Source organism: Bombina bombina, chromosome 5 (genome assembly GCF_027579735.1).
Source record: "Bombina bombina isolate aBomBom1 chromosome 5, aBomBom1.pri, whole genome shotgun sequence".
Classification (NCBI taxonomy): domain Eukaryota; kingdom Metazoa; phylum Chordata; class Amphibia; order Anura; family Bombinatoridae; genus Bombina; species Bombina bombina.
The window spans coordinates 440,323,768-440,348,566 of record NC_069503.1 but is presented as its reverse complement, the minus strand read 5'-3'; the positions used below and the strand labels follow the sequence as shown (position 1 = coordinate 440,348,566).

The 24,799-nt window shown below is 37.6% G+C and overlaps 1 protein-coding gene across 1 annotated transcript; it reads right to left on the bottom strand.

The window, feature by feature from the left end:
• Window positions 1-24,799, bottom strand: ASTE1 (asteroid homolog 1). Its single transcript, XM_053714300.1, has 5 exons — window positions 24,734-24,799; window positions 21,245-22,573; window positions 7,370-7,580; window positions 5,475-5,661; window positions 1-1,279 (listed from the first exon to the last, which is right to left on the bottom strand). Exons 2-5 carry the CDS (start codon window positions 22,547-22,549, stop codon window positions 985-987), a joined length of 1,998 nt encoding a protein of 665 aa, XP_053570275.1. The 5' UTR covers window positions 22,550-22,573; window positions 24,734-24,799; the 3' UTR covers window positions 1-984.

Here is a 24,799-nt window from a genome sequence, read left to right as displayed (position 1 = left end):
TTTTGAGTAAACTGTCCCTTTAATAATGTACATGATAGAAAAAGGTAAATCACTGCATTCTTGGGAAGGTTACATTCACAGTTATGTTGCTTTGGATTTTACCTCTCATTTTAGCAAATGTTTTAAGTTCTCAAGTCATTGCATAAATACTCCACTCCACTTTACAGTCTCCTTCTGCCCTTATTGGATGTATGTGGTGGATAACAGTCTTTTAAATCTTATCCAACAAATACATTTTTTTTATTCTGAGCCATGAGTACTTGCCCACTACCTAAAATGTTGCAGAGCATTGTGCTTCATCTCATGTCTATGAATTTTATGAATAATCATCCAAGATTTAAATAGATTTTTGTGATATTACACATTATTTGAAAACCTGTATACTACTTAGTATTATTATACGTTGAGATTCTAGTCATTTATAAAAAGAATAAAATAAATGAATAAATAAAATCCCTGTTAAACTATTTACAATGTACTTGGCATAGATCTGCAGATAGAAGCTGATTACACATTTTGCAATTTATGTATTTATAAAATGGCAATACTTAACCAGAGACTATATAAGGCTACAAAATGTTTTAAAATATAGTTATTTAAGTCCTCTAAGGGGCTTAGTTAATATCCAGCATATCCACATAACAACAGCATTTCTCCTTTTATTGCAGTCTCACATAGTTTGGTGCGATCTGGAACTTTCAGGTTGAAACAAGCGATGAGAATAGCGACGAATATAAAGAAATTAGACTTCCGTCCAATCACATGCCCTCATGACCAATGCGTTAAGTAGAATTAGAGGCAGACTTGGCAAATCACAGTCAGAAGTCAAGGGTCTATATCTCTTTAGAGATGTTTTCCTGGGATAGGAGTAGATGACTCAGTACTGTCTTGGGAAAACACAGGTTTGGTATAATGATCTGAAGTCCAAACAGTCCATTCTTATGTTCATGTTCAAAACTATGGTTGCTATATTTTTCTTATGTTTTAGTCGTCAAGGAGCAGTCCTGCAAACCTATTGTGGACATCACACATAGGTTGGTTTTCCATTACAGACTGTTCAGTTGAATTATTTGCGCCTTTACTTGCTTTCTTCTTCTTTCTAGACTTAGTGGACCCTGATCTGCTCTCAGAGTGATCTGGAGGTCTGACGGACAATACTGTCTGCGTGCAGTCCTGATACAGCTTTTTCAGCAAAGGTGACGCCTGCAGTATATCTTCTGCTAAAGATGTAGTCTTCAGTTTCTTGCTCAGATGATGAACAAGAGTCCCGTTGTAAATTCTGGTGACAAGATTAAAAAAAAAAAAGTGTTCATTTCATTTTGTGCATAAAGGCCGTGACACACTGCAAGTTGAGCGGCACGCAGTTTGTAGATGCGGATGTGCGCGCTCAGTGTGTCCTGCTTTTTCATCTCTGAGCACTCTGCTGGGTCAGGTCGCGTAGCTGAGCGCTCAGAGATGAAATATTTGAACTTCAGAAGCGATGCGACGCGGTGCGAAGGAGCTGCTTTGCCTTGCGCTGCATCTCTTGCAGTGTGTCATAGCCTTAATACAAACAAAAACACCATGCACATAAAAGTTTGTAGTCTAACAAAACTTTATTTTTTATTAAATAGTAAATATAAACAACCTGCATCAATATAAAACTAGATCAAGCCCAGCAATCTCTTAAAATAGACAACTCAAAAACTATATATGTTTTTAAAAAACACCCCACTTCTTAGACTGTTCTTGCAAAATCAATCTTTCTTGGCAAATACACCTGAACTAGAAAGAAAAAAACACTAAATATAATATTGCTTGAAGGGATGTAAAGGAGCAGTAATACAATTGTCTAATATGAAAGTTCTTTTCAAGCAAGGGTTCAATAATAGAATGCTCTATGTGTTTAACCTCTGCAATACAGGAATACTGGCACCAGTTATATAGATAAACAAAACAGTTTATTTCCTATCCATACACTCTCCAGAGAGGGAATCTCGCCTGGGCATATGCTCAGATAGGCCAAGATATTGACCTTAATGTCCTATTAAATTGAGCAATTCTCTGCTCTCCTAAAATAATGTGTACTTTTTACTTGAGGATACTTTGTTCTATAACACTTTAAAAAAAATACAAAATGCTACAAACACACATAGAGGCCTATCTATCAAGCTCATAAATGGAGCTTGACGCCCCATGTTTCTGGCGAGCCTGCAGGCTCGCCAGAAACACCAGTTATGAAGCAGTGGTCTAAAGACCGCTGCTCCATAACCCTGTCCACCTGCTCTGATGAGGCGGACAGGAATCGCCGGAATTCAACCCGATCGAGTACCCGATCGAGCTGCTGGTGCAATGCTGAATACGGAGAGCGTATTGCTCTCCGCATTCAGCGATGTCTGTCGGACCTGATCCGCACTGTCGGATCAGGTCCGACAGACATTTCATGAATAGGCCTCATAGGCTTCACAGTAAGTGATGTCTTCTCTCACCTGGTCAGGTCGATACACAAAATGCTACAAACACACATAAGTAAGTGATGTCTTCTCTCACCTGGTCAGGTCAGGCTGATACACAAAATGCTACAAACACACATAGGTTTCACAGCAAGTGATATCTTCTCACACCTGGTCAGGTCAGGTCGATACACAAAATGCTACAAACACACATAGGTTTCACAGTAAGTGATGTCTTCTCTCACCTGGTCAGGCTGATACACAAAATGCTACAAACACACATAGGTTTCACAGTAATGGATGTCTTCTCTCACCTGGTCAGGTCAGGCTGATACACAAAATGCTACAAACACACATAGGTTTCACAGTAATGGATGTCTTCTCTCACCTGGTCAGGTCAGGCCGATACATAAAATGCTACAAACACACATAGGTTTCACAGTAAGTGATATCTTCTCACACCTGGTCAGGTCAGGCTGATACACAAAATGCTACAAACACACATAGGTTTCACAGTAATGGATGTCTTCTCTCACCTGGTCAGGTCAGACCGATACATAAAATGCTACAAACACACAAAGGTTTCACAGTAAGTGATGTCTTCTCACACCTAGTCAGGTCAGGCTGATACACAAAATGCTACAAACACACATAGAGGCCCATTTATCAAGCTCCGTATGGAGCTTGTGGGCCGTGTTTCTGGCGAGTCTTCAGACTCGCAAGAAACAGCAGTTATGAAGCAGCGGTCTAAAGATCGCTGCTCCATAACCCTGTCCGCCTGCTCTGAGCAGGCGGACGGAGATCGCCGCAAATCAACCCGATCGAGTACGATCGGGTTGATTGACATCCCCCTGCTGGCGGCTGATTGGCCGCAAATCTGCAGGGGGGCGGCGTTGCACCAGCAGCTCACAAGAGCTGCTGGTGCAATGCTGAATACGGAGAGACTATTGCTCACCGCATTCAGCAAGGTCTGTCGGACCTGATCTGCACTGTCGGATCAGGTCCGACAGACCTTTAATAAATAGGCCTCATAGGTTTCACAGTAAGTGGTGTGTTCTCTCACCTGGTCAGGCTGATACACAAAATGCTACAAACACACATAGGTTTCACAGTAAGTGGTGTGTTCTCTCACCTGGTCAGGCTTATACACAAAATGCTACAAACACACATAGGTTTCACAGTAAGTGATATCTTCTCACACCTGGTCAGGTCAGGCTGATACACAAAATGCTACAAACACACATAGGTTTCACAGTAAGTGATATCTTCTCACACCTGGTCAGGTCAGGCTGATACACAAAATGCTACAAACACACATAGGTTTCACAGTAAGTGATGTCTTCTCTCACCAGGTAAGGTCAGGCCGATACACAAAATGCTACAAACACACATAGGTTTCACAGTAAGTGATGTCTTCTCTCACCTGGTCAGGTCAGGCCGATACACAAAATGCTAAAAACACACATAGGTTTTACAGTAAGTGATGTCTTCTCTCACCTGGTCAGGTCAGGCCGATACACAAAATGCTACAAACACACAAAGGTTTCACAGTAAGTGATGTCTTCTCTCACCTGGTCAGGTCAGGCCGATACACAAAATGCTACAAACACACATAGGTTACACAGTAAGTGATGTCTTCTCACACCTAGTCAGGTCAGACTGATACACAAAATGCTACAAACACACATAGGTTTCACAGCAAGTGATGTCTTCTCTCACCTGGTCAGGTCAGGCCGATACACAAAATGCTACAAACACACATAGGTTTCACAGTAAGTGATGTGTTCTCTCACCTGGTCAGGTCAGGCCGATACACAAAATGCTACAAACACACATAGGTTTCACAGTAAGTGATGTCTTCTCTCACCTGGTCAGGTCAGGCTGATACACAAAATGCTACAAACACACATAGGTTTCACAGTAAGTGATATCTTCTCTCACCTGGTCAGGCTGATACACAAAATGCTACAAACACACATAGGTTTCACAGTAAGTGATGTCTTCTCTCACCTGGTCAGGTCAGGCTGATACACAAAATGCTACAAACACACATAGGTTTCACAGTAAGTGATGCCTTCTCTCACCTGGTCAGGTCAGGCTGATACACAAAATGCTACAAACACACATAGGTTTCACAGTAAGTGATGTCTTCTCACACCTAGTCAGGTCAGGCTGATACACAAAATGCTACAAACACACATAGGTTTCACAGCAAGTGATGTCTTCCCTCACCTGGTCAGGTCAGGCCGATACACAAAATGCTACAAACACACATAGGTTTCACAGTAAGTGTTGTCTTCTCTCACCTGGTCAGGTCAGGCTGATACACAAAATGCTACAAACACACATAGGTTTCACAGTAAGTGATGTCTTCTCTCACCTGGTCAGGTCAGGCCAATACACAAAATGCTACAAACACACATAGGTTTCACAGTACGTGATGTCTTCTCACACCTAGTCAGGTCAGGCTGATACACAAAATGCTACAAACACACATAGGTTTCACAGCAAGTGATGTCTTCTCTCACCTGGTCAGGTCAGGCTGATACACAAAATGCTACAAACACACATAGGTTTCATAGTAAGTGATATCTTCTCTCATCTGGTCAGGTCAGGCCGATACACAAAATGCTACAAACACACATAGGTTTCACAGTAAGTGATGTCTTCTCACACCTGGTCAGGTCAGACTGATACACAAAATGCTACAAACACACATAGGTTTCATAGTGATATCTTCTCTCATCTGGTCAGGTCAGGCCGATACACAAAATGCTACGAACACACATAGGTTACACAGTAAGTGATGTCTTCTCACACCTAGTCAGGTCAGACTGATACACAAAATGATACAAACACACATAGGTTTCACAGCAAGTGATGTCTTCTCTCACCTGGTCAGGTCAGGCTGATACACAAAATGCTACAAACACACATAGGTTTCACAGTAAGTGATGTCTTCTCTCACCTGGTCAGGTCAGGCTGATACACAAAATGCTACAAACACACATAAGTTTCACAGTAAGTGGTTTCTTCTCTTACCTGGTCAGGTCAGGCTCTGGGAGAGGTGCACCAAGGAGCTGGTTAAGATATAGCCCCATTTGTAGACAGCACTGCCATTGGCAGAATATGTGCAGATCTTCCAAATCTGGCTTTTGAGGCAGTACAGATTGCTGTTTTATGTTCTGCAGCTGCTCATATACTGATCTAATCTCATCATCTTGCAGATCTTGGTTAAGAGGGAATAAAACAAGGTTTATATAACAATATCTGCCAGTATTTATTTACACCAGCACATAAAAATGTATTTAATATTCCAGCACATAAAAATGTTAACATGCCCTAATGTTTAACTACATAAAAACTGTCACCAAAGCATTATGGTTTCTCAAATAAATAGGCACCTAAAGGAAATAAAAGTCAAAATGAAAATTTCATGATTCAGATACAGCAGAGGCTTTTCAATTCACTTCCATTATCAAATGTACTTTGCTCTCTTGGTATTCTTTGTTGAAAAGCATATCTAGAAAGGCTCAGGAGCAACAATGCATTACTGGGAGCTAGAGGGTGAGTGGTCTCTATATATATATACAGTATATATCTTGTCATTGGCTCACCACATGTATTCAGCTAGATCCCAGTAGTGCAAATTTGTGCTCTGGAGCTCATTAAACGGACATGAAACCCAATGTTTTTCTTTAATGATTTAGATAGAGCATACAATTTAAAATAACTTTGCAGTGTACTTCTTATATCTAATTTGTTTTTTTATATTCTTTGTTAAAAAAAATACCTAGGTAGGCTCAGGAGCTGGGAGCTAACTGCTCATTGGTGGCTGCACATTTATGTCTCCTGTCATTGGCTTACTGATGTGTTCAGCTAGCTCCTAGTAGTGCATTGCTGCTCCTTCAAGACAGGATACCAAGAGAATGAAGTAAAATTGATAACATAGGTAAATTGGAAACGTGTTCACACATATATGCTCTATCTGAATCATGAAACACATTTGTTTGGTTTCATGTCACCTTATCTATATGTTTAAGTCCTTAGAAGGGGTTAGTTCTATTCAAGTAATACTACATTAATAACACGTTCTAACACATTAGTACATTCATTTTTGTACTTTTATGTCGATTTAAAGGGATATAAAAGGGTTTATAAGCAGTCTGTCTCTGTAATTGAAACTTGCGTATAAAATACATTCATAATATACAACTGTGATTTCTGCTGCCTTGTTTACAGGTTCCTGTTCATCTATAAAATCACCCATCCTGGTACACTCTGTCTAAAAGCATAATCCTGACATTTACTATTGTATCAACATTGGAATAAAAGCAGTTCCACGTAATTGTACCCACATCCTATAGACACTGATATAATATATATATATCAGAGGTAGGCCATTCAGAGGGAGTGGGAAGCTCCTCTAACAACATAATATAACTTTATATAAATTAAACTTTTCTGTTTACCTTCTATTTACCATGGGAAATGTCTTCAGAGCAGCCAAAAAACAAGCATCTTAAATTTTAATAAAGTTAAAGTAGTAGCCAGTGCTACTGCAATAAGCCAACATCAGCAAAAACAAAACACACACATATATACAGTATATATATATGCATATATATATATATATATATATATATATATACGCACATATATATATATATATATATATATATATACATATACACACACATACACATACTTTTAACTAATCTATAGTTCAAGCTATGTGTAGTTTTATTAACATTTCAACCTAGTCTGACTAGTCTATTGAACATATATAATTTATTATTTCTTTATCTTCTTTGTAAATATACAAATTTGGTTAAATATTATGTAATGAACTGTAAAGTCTATGCCATTAAAACCAGTAATATAGAGATTTAATGTGCTGTAAAACGTGTGTGTAAATGTTCTCTCAGTTTTCATACCTGACTTGATCATTTTGTTGCAGACTTTACCATAAACAATTCCCAGAATCAGTGCTCTCAAGTGGTGCGGTTTGGCTTTAGGATTTGCATGACTGTACCAGTAACGCGTTACAGCAACTGAAAGACGATGCTCAGAAGGAACCGACTCCAACACATTCTCCTCCACTTCCAGGGTCTCTATAAGAAGCTTTAGACGGGTTTCCACAGGGATCTAAAAATTATAAACATTTACAAGGGGCATGAAAGTCCAAATTACATCTTTATGATTCAGATACTACATGTAGTTATACGAGACTTTTAAATATACGCCAGTTATAAAGTTTAATTTGTTCTCTTGGCATCCTTTGTTGAAAAGCATATCTAGGTAGGCTCATAGCTAGCTTGTGTTCGGATGCTACACACACATATGCCTTTTGTCATTGACTCACAGGATGTGTTCAGCTAGCTCCCAGCAGTGCATTGCTGCTCTGGAGTTGACGTGAGCTATGTGCTAAATGGGTTAAATAAAATTGTCATAGGCAAACAACAGTGCAAAATATAAATATTGTAGTGTATTTTACTTTTCAACAATTTTATACTGTTTAAAGGGACAGTACACTGTAAAATCGTTTTTCCATTAATGTATTTTAAATGACTTGTTATAACAGCTGCAGAGTATAACATGTATGAGAAAAACATAATTTATGTAAGAATTTACAGGATAAATTCATTTCTTTCATATTGGCAAGAGTCCATGAGCTAGTGACGTATGGGATATACAATCCTACCAGGAGGGGCAAAGTTTCCCAAACCTCAAAATGCCTATAAATACACCCCTCAACACACCCACAATTCAGTTTAACGAATAGCCAAGTAGTGGGGTGATAAAGAAAGGAGTAAAAAGCATCAACAAAGGAATTTGGAAATAATTGTGCTTTATACAAAAAAATCATAACCACCATAAAAAGGTTGGGCCTCATGGACTCTTGCCAATATGAAAGAAATGAATTTATCAAGTAAATTCTTACATAAATTATGTTTTCTTTCATGTAATTGGCAAGAGTCCATGAGCTAGTGACGTATGGGATATCAATACCCAAGATGTGGAACTCCACGCAAGAGTCACTAGAGATGGAGGGATAAAAATAAACAACAGCCATATTCCGTTGAAAAAAATAATCCACAACCCAAAATATAAGTTTATTCTTTAAATGACAAGAAAAACTTAAAACATCAGCAGAAGAATCAAACTGAAACAGCTGCCTGAAGAACTTTTCTACCAAAAACTGCTTCTGAAGAAGCAAATACATCAAAACGGTAGAATTTAGTAAATGTATGTAAAGAAGACCAAGTTGCCGCTCTGGAAATTTGATCAACTGAAGCTTCATTCTTAAAAGCCCATGAAGTGGAGACTGATCTAGTAGAATGAGCTGTAATTCTCTGAGGCGGGGCCTGACCCAACTCCAAATAAGCTTGATGAATCAAAAGCTTTAACCAAGAAGCCAAGGAAATAGCAGAAGCCTTCTGACCTTTCCTAGGACCAGAAAATATAACAAATAGACTAGAAGTCTTCCTGAAATCCTTAGTAGCTTCAACAAAATAATTTCAAAGCTCTCACCACATCCAAAGAATGTAAGGATCTTTCCAAAGAATTCTTAGGATTAGGACACAAGGAAGGGACAACAATTTCTCTACTAATGTTGTTAGAATTCACAACTTTAGGTAAAAATTTAAATGAAGTCTGCAAAACCGCCTTATCCTGATGAAAAATCAGAAAAGGAGATTCACAAGAAAGAGCAGATAGCTCAGAAACTCTTCTAGCAGAAGAGATGGCCAAAAGGAACAACACTTTCCAAGAAAGTAGTTTAATGTCCAAACAATGCATAGGCTCAAATGGAGGAGCCTGTAACGCCTTCAAAACCAAATTAAGACTCCAAGGAGGAGAAATTGATTTAATGACAGGCTTAATACGAAGTAAAGCCTGTACAAAACAGTGAATATCAGGAAGTTTAGCAATCTGTCTGTGAAATAAAACAGAAAGAGCAGAGATTTGTCCCTTCAAGGAACTTGCAGACAAACCTTTATCCAAACCATCCTGAAGAAACTGTAAAATTCTAGGGATTCTAAACGAATGCTAAGAGAATTTATGAGAAGAACACCATGAAATGTAGGTCTTCCAAACTCGATAATAAATCTTTCTAGAGACAGATTTCCGAGCTTGTAACATAGTATTAATCACTTAGTCAGAGAAACCTCTATGACTTAGTACTAAGCGTTCAATTTCCATACCTTCAAATTTAATGATTTGAGATCCTGATGGAAAAACGGACCTTGAGACAGTAGGTCCGGCCTTAATGGAAGTGGCCAAGGTTGGCAACTGGACATCCGAACAAGATCTGCATACCAAGACCTGTGTGGCCATGCTGGAGCCACCAGCAACACAAACGATTATTCCATGATGATTTTGGAGATCACTCTTTGAAGAAGAACAAGGGGTGGGAAAATGTAAGCAGGATGATAACACCAAGGAAGTGTCAGCGCATCCACTGCTTCTGCTTGAACATCCCTGGACCTGGAAAGGTATCTGGGAAGTTTCTTGTTTAGATGACAGGCCATCATATCTATCTCTGGAAGACCCCACATCTAAACAATCTGAGAAAACACATCTGGATGGAGAAACCACTCCCTTGGATGTAAAGTCTGACGGCTGAGATAATCCGCCTCCCAATTGTCTACACCTGGGATATGCACCGCAGAGATTAGACAGGAGCTGGATTCCGCCCAAGCAAGTATCCGAGATACTTCTTTCATAGTTTGGGGACTGTGAGTCTCACCCTGATGAATGACATATGCCACAGTTGTAATATTGTCTGTCTGAAAGCAAATGAACCGTTCTCTCTTCAACAGAGACCAAAACTGAAGAGCTCTGAGAATAATCTAAAATATTGATTGGTAATCTCGCCTCTTGAGATTTCCAAAGCCCTTGTGCTGTCAGAGATCCCCAAACAGCTCCCCAACCTGAAAAACTTGCGTCTGTAGTGATCACGGTCCAGGTTGGCCGAACAAAGGAAGTCCCTTGAACTAAACGCTGGTGATTTAACCACCACGTCAGAGAGTGTCGAACATTGGGATTTAAGGATATTAACTGTGATATCTTTGTATAATCCCTGCACCATTGATTCAGCATACAAAGCTGGAGAGGTCTCATGTGAAAACGAGCAAAAGGAATCGCGTCCGATGCTGCAGTCATGAGGCCTAAAACTTCCATGCACATAGCCACTGAAGGGAATGACTGAGACTGAAGGTGCCGACAGGTTGCAACCAATTTCAAAAGTCTCTTGTCTGTTAGATTCAGTGTCCATGACTCTGTCTCTATCTGGAAACCTAAAAAGGTGACCCTTCTCTGAGGAATCAAGAAACTTTTTGGTAAATTGATCCTCCAACCATGTTTTTGAAGAAACAACACAAGTTGATTTGTCTGAGATTCTGAAGAACGTAAAGACTGAGCTAGTACCAAGATATCGTCCAAATAAGGAAACACCGCAATACCCTGCTCTCTGATTACACTTAGAACCTTTGAAAAGATTCTTGGAGCTGTTGCTAGGCCAAATGGAAGAGCAACAAATTGGTAATGCTTGTCTAGAAAAGAGAATTTCAGGAACTGATAATGTTCTTGATGAATCGGAATATGAAAGTATGCATCCTGCAAGTCTATTGTAGACATATAATGTCCTTGCTAGAGCTGCAACAACTAATCGTCATAATCGATAATAATCGATTATTTCAAATAGTTGTCAACGAATCTCATAATTGATTAATCGATTAGTTGGTTTGCAATTAGTTGGTCTGTGCACAATACCAGCTGCTTCACTCCAATGAACTCCTGCACATGGTATTGTGTTTTATGGTTATGTTCTTAGCTTAAAGGACATCTACAGACGTCTACTTTTCATTTTTTTAGGACAGTATAAGTTTACAACTACCCCTGGCTTATGTGCAACCCAGCTATGATAAGAGTCATCATTTGGATTGTTTATATTAAATCAGGTGATTTGGAACTATGCTTTTCATGATATAGTGCTGAGCTTGTTATTTACACTTAGCCCTAGATTGATGGGAGTTATTTAAATTGATGTGCACTATTATCTGTTTGCACAATTATTAGTGTATTGCTTGTTATTGTTGATTATATGTAGTGTAAAAATAAATGTGTAAGGCTTTGTCCTGTTATTGATATACAGTCCTTAGAGCGTTTGATTAGTTTTTTATTCTTTATTTATATTTTTAATATATTGTGATAATATGTACCAGATTCAACCTATATGTATATATCTGTTATTTTTAGAGCTGACTAGATATTTCCCCCCTAACATTATAGCTGGTTATTTACCATTGCATATAGATATTCAAGATATTTTTTATGTAAGAATGAAGTCAAGGGTTACTTTATTGAGAGGTCCCTTGCCAAGGTGAAAAACCCTTTGCATTGGTGAAGAGCTAACAAAGATAAATATCCCACTTTGGTGAAATTGGCAAAACCCTACTTATACATCTCAAGCACCTCAACACCATCTTAGTGCCTTTTCTCTGCTGCAGGAAATATAGCTGCAAACAGAGAACCAGCCTTAGCCAGAAGCATGTGGACATGTTAAGATTTTTGCATTTCAATGCAAAGTTTCTGAAAGAGTGAATAACAGAATGTTATTAACAGTGATAGTCTCTTTCTAGTTCTACTTCTTTTCAAACAGGTTTTGTTTTTGTTTTGTTTAATTATAAAACTGTTCTCTGCTGCTTAAAAATTGGACAAACACTTGTGTTAATGTAAAGTTTTAGCCTGAAGTTTATATTTGTAACACTCAGTATGTGGATTTTATTTAAAATATAGGAAACAATTATTGATTCTTTTTTTATCCGATTAATCGAAAAAATAATCGGCCGATTAATCGATTATGAAAATAATCGTTAGTTGCAGCCCTAGTCCTTGCTGAACAAAAGGCAGAATAGTCCTTAGTCACCATCTTGTAAGTTGGTACTCTTACATAACGATTCAAAATTTTCAGATCCAGAACTGGTCTGAATGAATTTTCCTTCTTTGGGACAATGAATAGATTTGAATAAAACCCCAGACCTTGTTCCTGAAATGGAAATGGCATGATTACCCCTGAAGACTCCAGGTCTGAAACACACTTCAGGAAAGCCTGAGCTTTTACTGGATTTGCTGGGATACGTGAGAGAACAAATCTTCTCACAGGAGGTCTTACTCTGAATCCTATTCGATACCCTTGAGAGACAATGCTCTGAATCCATTAATTTTGGACAGAATTTATCCAAATATCCTTGAAAAACCTTAATCTGCCCCCTACCAGCTGAGCTGGAATGAGGGCTGCACCTTAATGCGGACTTAGGGGCTGACTTTGGTTTTTTAAAAGGCTTGGATTTATTCCAATTTGAGGAAGGCTTCCAATTGGAAACAGATTCCTTGGGGGAAGGATTAGATTTTTGTTCCTTATTTTGAAGAAAGGAACGAAAACGGTTAGAAGCCTTAGATTTACCCTTAGGTTTTTTATCCTGAGGCAGAAAAACTCCCTTTCCTCCAGTAACAGTTGAAATAATAGAATCCAACTTAGAACCAAATAAATTATTACCTTGGAAAGAAAGAGATAATAATCTAGACTTAGATGTCATATCAGCATTCCAAGATGTAAGCCATAAAGCTCTTCAAGCTAAAATAGATAAAGACATTGATCTAACATCAATTTTAATAATATAAAAAATGGCATCACAAATTAAATGATTAGCATGTTGCAGTAAGCGAACAATGCTAGATTAGTCAGAATCCAATTCTTGTTGCGCTAAATTCTCCAACCAAAAAGTTGATGCAGCCACAACATCAGCCAAAGAAATTGCAGGCCTGAGAAGATGACCTGAATATAAATAGGCTTTGCTTAGATAGGATTCAAGTTTCCTATCTAAAGGATCTTTAAAAGAAGTACTATCGGGGGGACTCCGGGTAGCTGACATCTTGCAGGTCGCACTGAGCTTCAGCTCCTCAAGTTCTCTCAAGTGTTCTTTAATATAACAACCTATTTTGGGCAATAACCTGCTTAAATTTGTAGAGAGGCTTCTCTGAAGAGGTCCGCAATCCAGATATAGGGTTTTGGATGGTGACTGGGCTTCACTGCCCTCAGTACCGGACTTTTTTATTTTGAGGCCTTTCCCTACAACAGAAGCCTCAGCCTGTCCCCAGAACTAGCTGTGCCTTTAGTGTGCAGCCTTCACCCACAACTCTTATATCGCAATCCAAGATTAAGGGAGTATTACACAATTTTCAATGTCGTTGTACCTATGTGCACCAGAGATCTTACAGCTCCTGCAAGAACATTTCAGGTCCATCGAGCAATGCTTAAGTGAGGCCTTTGAGACGGAACCTAAGAGCCAGCGAACACATAGACAAGTAGCAGGGGAATCTGTGTGTTCATACCCCGCTACAGAAGAGCGAGATTTCCGGACTGGTAGAGCAAAGGGGAACATAACGGAGGGAGCCGAAGTCTTACCTGAAGGTGATCACATATCCCTAAAAAATACAGAGGCCCACCGGCAGACCCAAGTTCCAACTACTTACGGAGATGCCGCTGAGCCACTGATTACTCCTCCACTGCAGAACAAGGAGGCCTTGACCATGGAGTCTCCACACCAGACGCACACATCTCTCGGCCTTCCATGGCGCAGTGCGCCAATGGATCTCCTCGAGGAATGTGTAGTGCCGCCGCACGAGAGGATGATGTTGCACATTGCAGAAATTATATTGTCCGAGATCATGGTCCCCCCAGCCGGAATATGCCATATGTCAGTGTGGAGTGAAAGGGAGCCGGGTGTTACATTATCAGCATATGGATCCAACCGGAATAATAATGCCCCACTGTGGCTAACACCTTTTACACAGGACCCAGTCCGCAACTACTTTTACAGATTGGCCCTAGCCCAGAATATGACAGAGACCGACCGTACACCGACCAGCAGAGCAGGCGCCAGTTTCTTACTGAAACCCTGCGGCCAAGAAGTGGAGGAGATCGAGGACATACCTATAGCTTCCAGCCCTTGTTGCCTCAGACTCGGAGTGGGGTGAGAATGTTTTGGCTCAGACTTAGGGGTTTGGGACATTCAGAGTTTATTTGTAGAACCTCTCCTCTTTCCTCTTGTTGATTACGGACAGAACGCCTGATACCGGAGGTCTTTTTTTTTTTTTTTTCCTTATACTCGAACCTCAATTGGGACACTTCTTAAATTTGTCATTTTGACTATATAAAACGAAACTGCTAACCAGTGGTAACTGTATATAAAAACCGGAGAGGGATAATGTCTGAACGCTATTTTTTCAACCTAATCAGTAATTAGCGAGCATCAGATATACATACAGGATAGCTGGTTATGTTAAAGGTTTTTTTTCTTTTTCAAAAGTTATAAAATATAATGGGACATGTGTTTAACTAATGGGAGCATGGAACTGGGTTGTTTTGATCTCTTACACTTTACAGTGGTTTGTGTGTATATAGACAAGTTTTTTGTCTTTTTTTTTTTTTTTTTTTTAAGGGAAAAAAAATATCCTATAAACCTCCTTTTAGGTTTGGTTAATATACTAAAGTTTGCCAGTTACCCCTTGGACAAAGTTCCACAGGGTTATCCCTCCTTATTATTTGTCTCACTGACACTACAGCCACGAGTAGTTAAAACTACACTTGAATCATTATTATTGCTTATGTTCACGCAGTTGTATATTACCATATGAAAGCTTAGGCCTGTCTACTTACTAGATGGCCTTCGGGTTAGCATTGTTCCCAAATTGCTTAAATAAATACCAGCACACCAGTGCTCTGTCACCATCCCCATAGCTTCTATATATAAGCACCAAACCCCTTCCCTCCCTGTAAACATTCCTGTAAACATTCTAAATTTATGGTGACCACGCCTAAGTAAACCGTCTAAATGTTCAGCTTTGGCTTTTTGATTTGACATATTTATATCATCACTCTCCTCTTTTATATCTCCCCCCTCCCCCCCCCCCCTCCCCTAGTTTCTTTATACAGCCCTGGCATCATTTTATTCCCCATAACCCTCAATAGGACTCAAAATAGGTCTGAGTATTATTTAATAGGGTTTAAAATGAGGATATTTGTTATATTGTTATAACTACAAACAGAATTAACTAAAATATACTGGTCACATATGTTAGTGAAATTATCTTTATCATTTGAATGTGAGCATATGTTATTGAAACTACTACAATTGTAACCTATACAGTATTTTGACATTTGTACTTTGTTTTTTCCACAATAAAAATATTTAAAAAAAAAAAAAAAGTACTATCTTCCATAGGAATAGTGGTACGTTTAGCAAGAGTAGAAATAACCCCATCAACTTTGGGGATCTTTTCCCAAAACTCTATAGAAATTGCTGGTAAAGGATACAATTTTTTAAACCTTGAAGAAGGAATAAAAGGAGTACCTGGCTTATTCCATTCCTTAGAAATCATATCAGAAATAGCCTCAGGAATAGGAAAAACCTCTGGAGTAACCGCAGAAGGTTTAAAACAGCATTTAAACGTTTACAAGTCTTAATGTCAAGAGGACTAGCTTCCTCAATATCCAAAGTAATTAACACTTCTTTTAACAAAGAACGAATATACTCTATTTTAAACAAATAAATAGATTTGTCAGTGTCAATATCTGAGGAAGGATCTTCTGAATCAGATAGATCCTCATCAGAGGAGGATAAATCATTATGTTGTCGGTCATTTGAAATTTCATCAACTTTATGAGAAGTTTTAAAAGACCTTTTACGTTTATTAGAAGGCGGAAATGCAGACAAAGCCTTCTGAATAGAATCAGTAACAAATTCTTTAAAATTCATAGGTATATCATGTACATTAGAAGATGAAGGAACTGCAACTGGCAATGTACTATTACTGATGGATACACTATCTGCATGTAAAAGTTTATCATGACAACTATTACAAATGACATTCGGAGATATAATTTCCACAATATTACAACAAATGCACTTAGCTTTGGTAGAACCGATGTCAGGCAGCAAAGTTCCAACAGATAATTCTGAGACAGGATCAGATTGAGACATCTTGCAAAATGTAAAAGAAAAAACAACATATAAAGCAAAATGATCAATTTCCTTATATGACAGTTTCAGGAATGGGAAAAAAATGCAAATAGCATAGCCCTCTGACATAGAAAAAGGCAAGAGGCAAATAGCAATGGGGTAATAAATTAATGAAAAAATTTGGCGCCAAGTATGACGCACAACGTAACTGAATTTTTTTTTGGCGCCAACAACATCTGGAAATGACACACTTGCGTCACTAACGACGCAACCCTGTGTAAAGACTCGGCGTCAACCACGACGCCGGAAATGACGAACTTGCGTCAACGGACGTACTTTCGCACCAAAAAATTCTCGCGCCAAGAATGACGCAATAAAGTCTAGCATTTGGCGCACCCGCGGGCCTAGTACTGCCCGCAATTTGCAAGAAAAATGTAGTCAATCAGAAAAAAAGTCTAAACCCCAGGTAAGAAAAAATATTTCTTAATATGTTTATTTTCCCCAAATATGAAACTGACAGTCTGCCCAAGGAAATATATGAACCTGACTCATGGCAAATATAAGTACAATACATATATTTAGAACTTTATATAAATGCATAAAGTGCCAAACCATAGTAATAAAAAACATACTTACCGAAAAGACACCCATCCACATATAGCAGATAGCCAAACTAGTACTGAAACAGTTATCAGTAGAGGTAATGGTATATGAGAGTATATCATCGATCTGAAAAGGGAGGTAGGAGATGAATCTCTATGACCGATAACAGAGAACCTATGAAATAGACTCCTGTTAGGGAAATCATTGCATTCAATAGGTGATACTCCCTTCACATCTCTCTGACATTCACTGTACTCTGAGAGGAATCGGGCTTCAAAATGCTGAGAAGCGCATGTCAACGTAGAAATCTTAGCACAAACTTACTTCACCACCTCCATAGGAGGCAAAGTTTGTAAAACTGAATTGTGGGTGTGATGAGGGGTGTATTTATAGGCATTTTGAGGTTTGGGAAACTTTGCCCCTCCTGGTAGGATTGTATATCCCATACGTCACTAGCTCATGGACCCTTGCCAATTACATGAAAGAAATGCATTTTCAGGTTTATTTGTGTATATGAAATAGCTGAGGTTGTGCTTTTAAACCACAGCTTATTACAATGGGTTGAGCTTGCAGGTAATATCAGATCTCATTATGTTATCAATTTATGTACACACACTTACTTCCTTATCTTATATTTGTCTGGAACACCAAAGCTTAATACTTATAGAGAGCAATATAAAATTAACATTTTATAACTTAACTATCCTGCACCCCACTGAGAGTGTAGTTTCTTTTGCTGGCTGTGTTTTTATAGGCTTGTCAATAGCCTAGACTCCAGTATAGAAACTTTCAGTGCAGTTGGGGATACCACAGGTTAAATACCCCTATTTCGGCATTTGAAATAGCTGAAAGGAGCTACTTGGAAACAATTTATTACACTCTAGCAGGTAAAATGGATCACTGGGAACAATTTAAAGGGGAGAAAATTAGGGGGTAAATTTTTTCCATGTAAAATATATTTTTACATTTTTAAACAGTGCTCTTTTATACCCAAGAAATAATTTTTTAGCGTTTACTATCCCTTTAACAAATGCAAAAACAATTGTAGTAAAATGCCTGACATGCAATAATAAACAAATTAAAACAGTTAATACCTACAGTACTAAAATGTAAACCAGCAACCTTTTCAAAGTGACAGTAAAGGCAAAACTAAACATGATTTACGCAGAGCATACAATTTTAAACAACTTTCCAATATACTTCTATTATCTAATTTGCTTTGTTCTCCCGGTATACTTTGCTTTAGGCTCAGAAGCATATATGCCTTCTGCCATTGGCTCACCTGATGTGTTCAGCTAGCTCCCAGTAGTGCATATCTGCTTCTTCAACCAAGGATACCAAGAGAATGGAATAAATTTGATGGAAGTAAATTGGAAAGTTTTTTAGAATTGCATGTTCTATCTGAATCATAAAAGGGTTTCATGTCCCTTTAAGATATTGAAATGGTAGACTTTCTTGTAGACATTTGTTTCTTTTACTGAATGATTTGAATGTTCCAATCAGCCAATAGAATGCGAGCTCAATCCTTTTTTCAACCTTAATTCCGATTGGCTGATAGAATTATATCAGCCAATTGGAATCTAAGGGACGCCATCTTGGATGACGTCATTTAAAGGAACCTTCATTCGTCGTTAGCCTTCGAAAGAAGAGGATGCTCCGTGCCGGATGTCTTGAAGATAGAGCCACTCCGCGTTGGAAGGATGAAGGACCGTCTGGAGGACCACTTCTGCCCGTCTGGAGGACCACTTCTGCCGGCTTTGTTGAGGACATCTTGCCGCTTGGATGAAGACTTCTCCCGGTAAGTGAATCTTTGGGGGTTAGTGTTAGGATTTTTTTAAGGGTGTATTGGGTGTGTTTTATTTTTAGGTTAGGGCTTTGGGCAGCAATAGAGCTAAATGCCCTTTTTAGGGCAATGTCCATCCAAATGCCCTTTTCAGGGCAATGGGGAGCTTATGTTTTTTTAGTTAGGGTTTTATTTGGGGGGTTGGTTGTGTGGGTGGTGGGTTTTACTGTTGGGGGGGTTGTTTGTATTTTTTTTTTACAGGTAAAAGAGCTGATTTCTTTGGGGCAATGCCCCGCAAAAGGCCCTTTTAAGGGCTATTGGTAGTTTAGTTTAGGCTAGGGTTTTTTATTTATTTTGGGTGGGCTTTTTTTATTTTGATAGGGCTATTAGATTAGGTGTAATTAGTTAAAGATCTGTCATTTGTTTTTTATTTTCTGTAATTTAGTGTTTGTTTTTTTTTGGTAATTTAGCTAATTTTATTTAATTTATTTAATTGAATTTAATGTAGGGAATTTATTTAATTGTAGTGTAGTGTTAGGTGTTAGTGTAAGACAGGTTAGGTTTTATTTTACAGGTAAATTTGTATTTATTTTAGCTAGGTAGTTATTAAATAGTTAATAACTATTTAGTAACTATTCTACATAGTTAAAAAAAAAAACTTGCCTGTAAAATAAAAATAAACCCTATGCTAGATACAATGTAACTATTTTATAGCTAAATATTTAGTTTTAAATAGGAATAATTTAGTTAATGTTAGGAATTTTATTTAGATTTATTTAAATTATATTTAAGTTAGCGGGTGTTAGGGTTAGACTTAGGTTTAGGGGTTAATAAATTTAGAATAGTGGCGGCGACGTTGGGGGCGGCAGATTAGGGGTTAATAAACGTAGGTAGGTTGCGGCGACATTGGGGGAGGGAGATTAGGGGTTAATAAATATAATGTAGGTGTCGGCGATGTTGGGGGCAGCAGATTAGGGGTTAATAAGTATAATGTAAGTGTTGGTGATGTCGGGGGCGGCAGATTAGGGATTTATTAAGTGTAAGATTAGGGGTGTTTAGACTCAGGGTTCATGTTAGGATGTTAGGTGTAAACATAAAATGTGTTTCCCCATAGAAATCAATGGGGCTGCGTTACTGAGTTTTACGCTGCTTTTTTGCAGGTGTTAGACTTTTTCTCAGCCGGCTCTACCCATTGATGTCTATGGGGAAATCATGCACGAGCACGTACAACCAGCTCACCGCTGACTTAAGCAGCTCACTTCTTGCCTTTTAATGCCGGGTTTGTAAAAACCCGTAATACCAGCGCTGCAGGGAAGTGAGCGGTAAGAAAAAACTGCATGTTAGCACCGCACAGCTCATATCGCAAGACTCGTAATCTGGCCGATAGTTTACATACCTATGTTCTTCACATAGAAAAAGTGTACTTTTTTATTATTAAATATATATTTTACTTGTATAAAAATATATATGATACTGTTCATGTAAAATACATATCTATAACTATATATCTATAGGAATAGATATACATATATATGTATATACAGATGTATATAGAAATCTGTACAGTATTTACAATAAAAAGTACATCTTCCTGTAAGTGAAAAACATTGGAATGTTAAATATGTATAGTAAATATACAGTAAACACAAATATATATATATATATATATATATATATATATATATATATATATGTGTGTGTGTGTGTGTGTGTGTGCATTTGAGCCCTTGCCAGTCAAATACCTGAAAACATGAAATATCATTTGAATTCACTGTTAATATTTAATAATGGTTTTAACTGTGTATGTAGTGTAAATATTTCACATTCCAATGCTCTTCACATAGGGGAGTATGTTCTAAGTATTTTTAAATATATATATATATATATATATATATATATATATATATATATATATATATATATATATATATATATATATATATATATATATATATATATTACAAAAAAATCATCAGATATATATAGAATTTTTTAAGAATAAATAAAACATTTTCTTCTATGTGAAGAACACTGGAATGTGAAACATTCATAATTCAAGTGGGGTTTAGCGCACTTGAATAAATGTGATTGGGTTAGCGTGCGAGTATATATATATGAGTGCAACCTGACGCTCGAAAAAAAATTGAGCTCCACTCTAATCTAATCCTCTTTGTTACATTTTAAATCACTGGAATAGATGACCAGGTCCCAGACAGGAATAACTGACTTGTTTTTTATGTGAACAGGCTTTAATCTAGACAGCAGAGCATGTATTGTTGTTAAAAGGCTTTAAGGCATTAACGTGTGATGTTAACGTTCTTTCCTAATAAATACTAAGTAAAAAAGCATAGCTATTTTACAATTTTAAGGATAATCAAGATATTATCCCTTTAACTCACTTCTCGAAGCTTCTGTAGAGACAGATCCTTAAAGAAGCACATTGAAATGAATGCCTCAACATTTGATTTTCTGAGAGTTGTCTCCAGTCTATCAAATTCAATTACAACAGGTCTATCAGGGAGCTTAGCTGTTGGATTTTCAAAGTTGCTAAATAAATTCAACAGCATGCCATAGATAACTTGACGGATCGGCTTTGCTACAAGATGAGCAGAAGGTTTCCTTGAATCTTCAACTTGAACATGAAGAAATGTCCTCCTCAATACCAAAGCATCACTGACGAATGGAGAGAGTTGACCTCTTGCCAAAGCGTGTTGTATCCAATCCAGCAAATTCAATCGCAGTGCTGTTGGGGAGATGTAAGTACCTTTCTGAAAGAAATGATCAAGGTTGACTGTGTCAGACAAGTTGTATTCCTCCATTGCTGAATACAGTAGATCTCTGACTTTATCACGAATTTTGACTCGAAGATGTTTAAGTACATTGCCCATAGCCTCCTCTACATCAGCAAAAGCAGACAGCCAGTTTAATAGACCATAGATACGCAGGTGCTTTCTTCCACCAGGACAGGTGGTCCCTATTGGCAAATGAACCTTACTGAAAAATGTTTCTAAGGCTGGTAGATTGATATAGTCATTACCACTAAGTACGGCAAAAAGAGGTAGCAACGACATATTCATATTGTTAAAATATCTGCAGAGAAGCTGAGCTGAGAAACATTTAGCTGGTATGTAACATTCCTGCTTTCCTTTTGAGGTGGCAATATTTTTCCACTGAAAGGAATTCAGAGGACAGTAGCCAGCTTTCAAGTCGAAAATACAGAAGTCACTGTCAAAAGTCAATACTGGGCAATACCACAGATTAGCCAATTTCACCATTTCACTGTCTGCTTCAGAAAAGCACTGAACAAAAGGCACTTGCATATTTCTCAGGACTTGTATAAAAACTTCTCTTACAAGTAGAGGCAGAACATTTCCTCCTCCTCCCTTGGACAAGTTGTGCGCCATCCTAATCCGCTCTGCGACTCGCTGCTTTTGTGTCTCAAGTTTTTTGCAAGAAACATCACATCCACCATCTAAAGCCACATAGGGATGAATGCCACACAGCATCAAACTTTCAAAGAATTTATGTACAATCTCAACAAAGGCGTCATAATCCCCACCATGTTTCTGATCCAGTCCTGATTCCAAGTACAGTTTATGATAGAGGTTATTACCATCAATAATTATTTTTGTGTTTCTTAGCTGTAAGTCACTGAAAAACTGTTTTTCAGAGGTCACATAGCTCATTAGACCTTGGATCCCCATGTTGACAACACAAGTTGGTTATATCTACAAGATACAGAAAAGAATGCGTAATTATACATCTGTTAATACATTTTTGTATTTGTTAAAGGGACAGTCTACACCAGAATTTTTGTTGTTTAAAAAGATAGATAGTCCATTTATTACCTATTCCCCAGTTCTGCATAACCAACACAGTTATATTAATACACATTTTACCTCTGTGATTACCTTGTATCTAAGCCTCTGCAAACTGCCCCCTTATTTCAGATCTTTTCATAGACTTGCCCTTTAGCCAATCAATGCTGACACCTACATAACTCCATGTGCGTGAGCACAGTGTTATCTATATGACACACGTGAACTAACACCCTCTAATGGTGAAAAACTGTCAAAATGCATTCAGATAAGAGGCAGCCTTCAAGGTCTAAGAAATTAGCATATGATCCTCCTATGTTTCACTTTCAACTAAGAATACCAAGAGAACAAAGCACAATTGGTGATAAAAGTAAATTGGAAAGTTGTTTAAAATGACATGCCCCATCTGAATCATGAAAGTTTATTTTTGACTAGACTTTTCCTTTAATAATTTCAAGTAGTTGATTATTTTATGGATTGATAAATGTGTTTACGATCATATGGCAAGATAACACATTTAGTACAGAAGTATATAGAATACATGAAAGCACAAATATACATGCCATATTTTGTGTGTGTCTTAAAATAACGAGTCTGTTCAAAAAGAACAAAAATGTTTTTTTATCAAGAACTATCATCTCCTTGCACTGGCAATGGAGAAAGGAGAGTTCATAACCTGTACAAAAAAAACTTTCTTTAGTCAAAAACAAGTCTTACATGTTTAGATGGGATAGTGGTACTAAAGATCACAAAAGATGTAGTCAGTACTGTCAGACTATGCATATCCCATTTGCAGTGTGAAGCATATAAATTCATTCCTCTGTTCTTGCTATATTATGTCAATGCTTGTGTTTTACATTTTGTTCAATAATCACTTAAGCTACTTCTCACAATTTATTACTCACACTTTTGTAATTCTGTCTGTAGTTATCTGGCAAAATGCTTCTATAACAATGAAATAACTCCCCACTCAGAATAGTATATATATTATCTTATATATTTAAAGGGACAGTAAAGTCATAATTAAACATTTGTGATTTAGACAGAGCATACAATTTTAAACAACTTTCCAATTTATTTCTATTATTTAATTTGCTTCCTTCTCTTGTTATTATTTGCTGAAAGGTTTATCTAGGTAAGCTCAGGAGCAGCAAAGAACCTAGGTTCTAGCTGCAGATTGGTGGCTGCATATATATACAGATTGTCATTGGCTCACCCATGTGTTCAGTTAAAAACCAGTAGTGCATAGCTGCTCCTTCAACAAATGATACCAAGAGATTGAAGCAAAATTGATAATAGAAGTAAACTGGAAAGTTGTTTAAAATTGTATGTTCTACCTAAATCATGAAAGAACATTTTGGGGTTTCATGCCCCTTTAATTAACCTATTTTCCACTCAAACTATACTACAACACTCCCCTCATCTTGATATTGCAGTAATATGCGACGGTATTAAATTGTAGAAAGACTTACAGGGATGATTAAATTACTTGCATTTTTAAAAACGACCAACATATTTCTGAGCATTTAGGATGAAATCCCCGCAACTTGACTACATACTTTCTCAATAATATTCAAATGTGTGTTGAGCTTTATGGTTTTCAACTAAATTGTAAGCTTTCCATGAACAATGACTCAATATACAGTAAATACTGTTTGTTCGCCCAGTGTTAAAATATAGCCGTACTATTTGTATTTTTACAGCAACAATACAATGCAAAGCATGCACCAGACAAGTACAAATACTTTTTAAAATAAAAGTTATAGGTTTTGTTCATATTTCATTATTTTTGCAGTCAGGTGCTAGTGTCCTTTTTAAATCGTGTCCCTGCAGTCCTGCATTTTCCGGTGCATAATAAATATCATCAATCCTATAGTCATGCCACTTCTGGCAATCCAATCTCGGGTTATATACGTTTAACCAAATGAATGCCAGAGGTTTGCACTTGCAACACACGTTAAAACATATTGCAGCCCTCTACGATAACGAAGTATTAAAAACAAATTAAGTTCTGACTGACAGTATAAGCAAATGACAGTTTGGGTTCATACATTCCTCTCTTTAACTTACAGTACAAGATTCTTTCCAGCATGTTTATGTCTTTCTAGCATAAAGCTTCCGTCTGGCAAAAGGAAA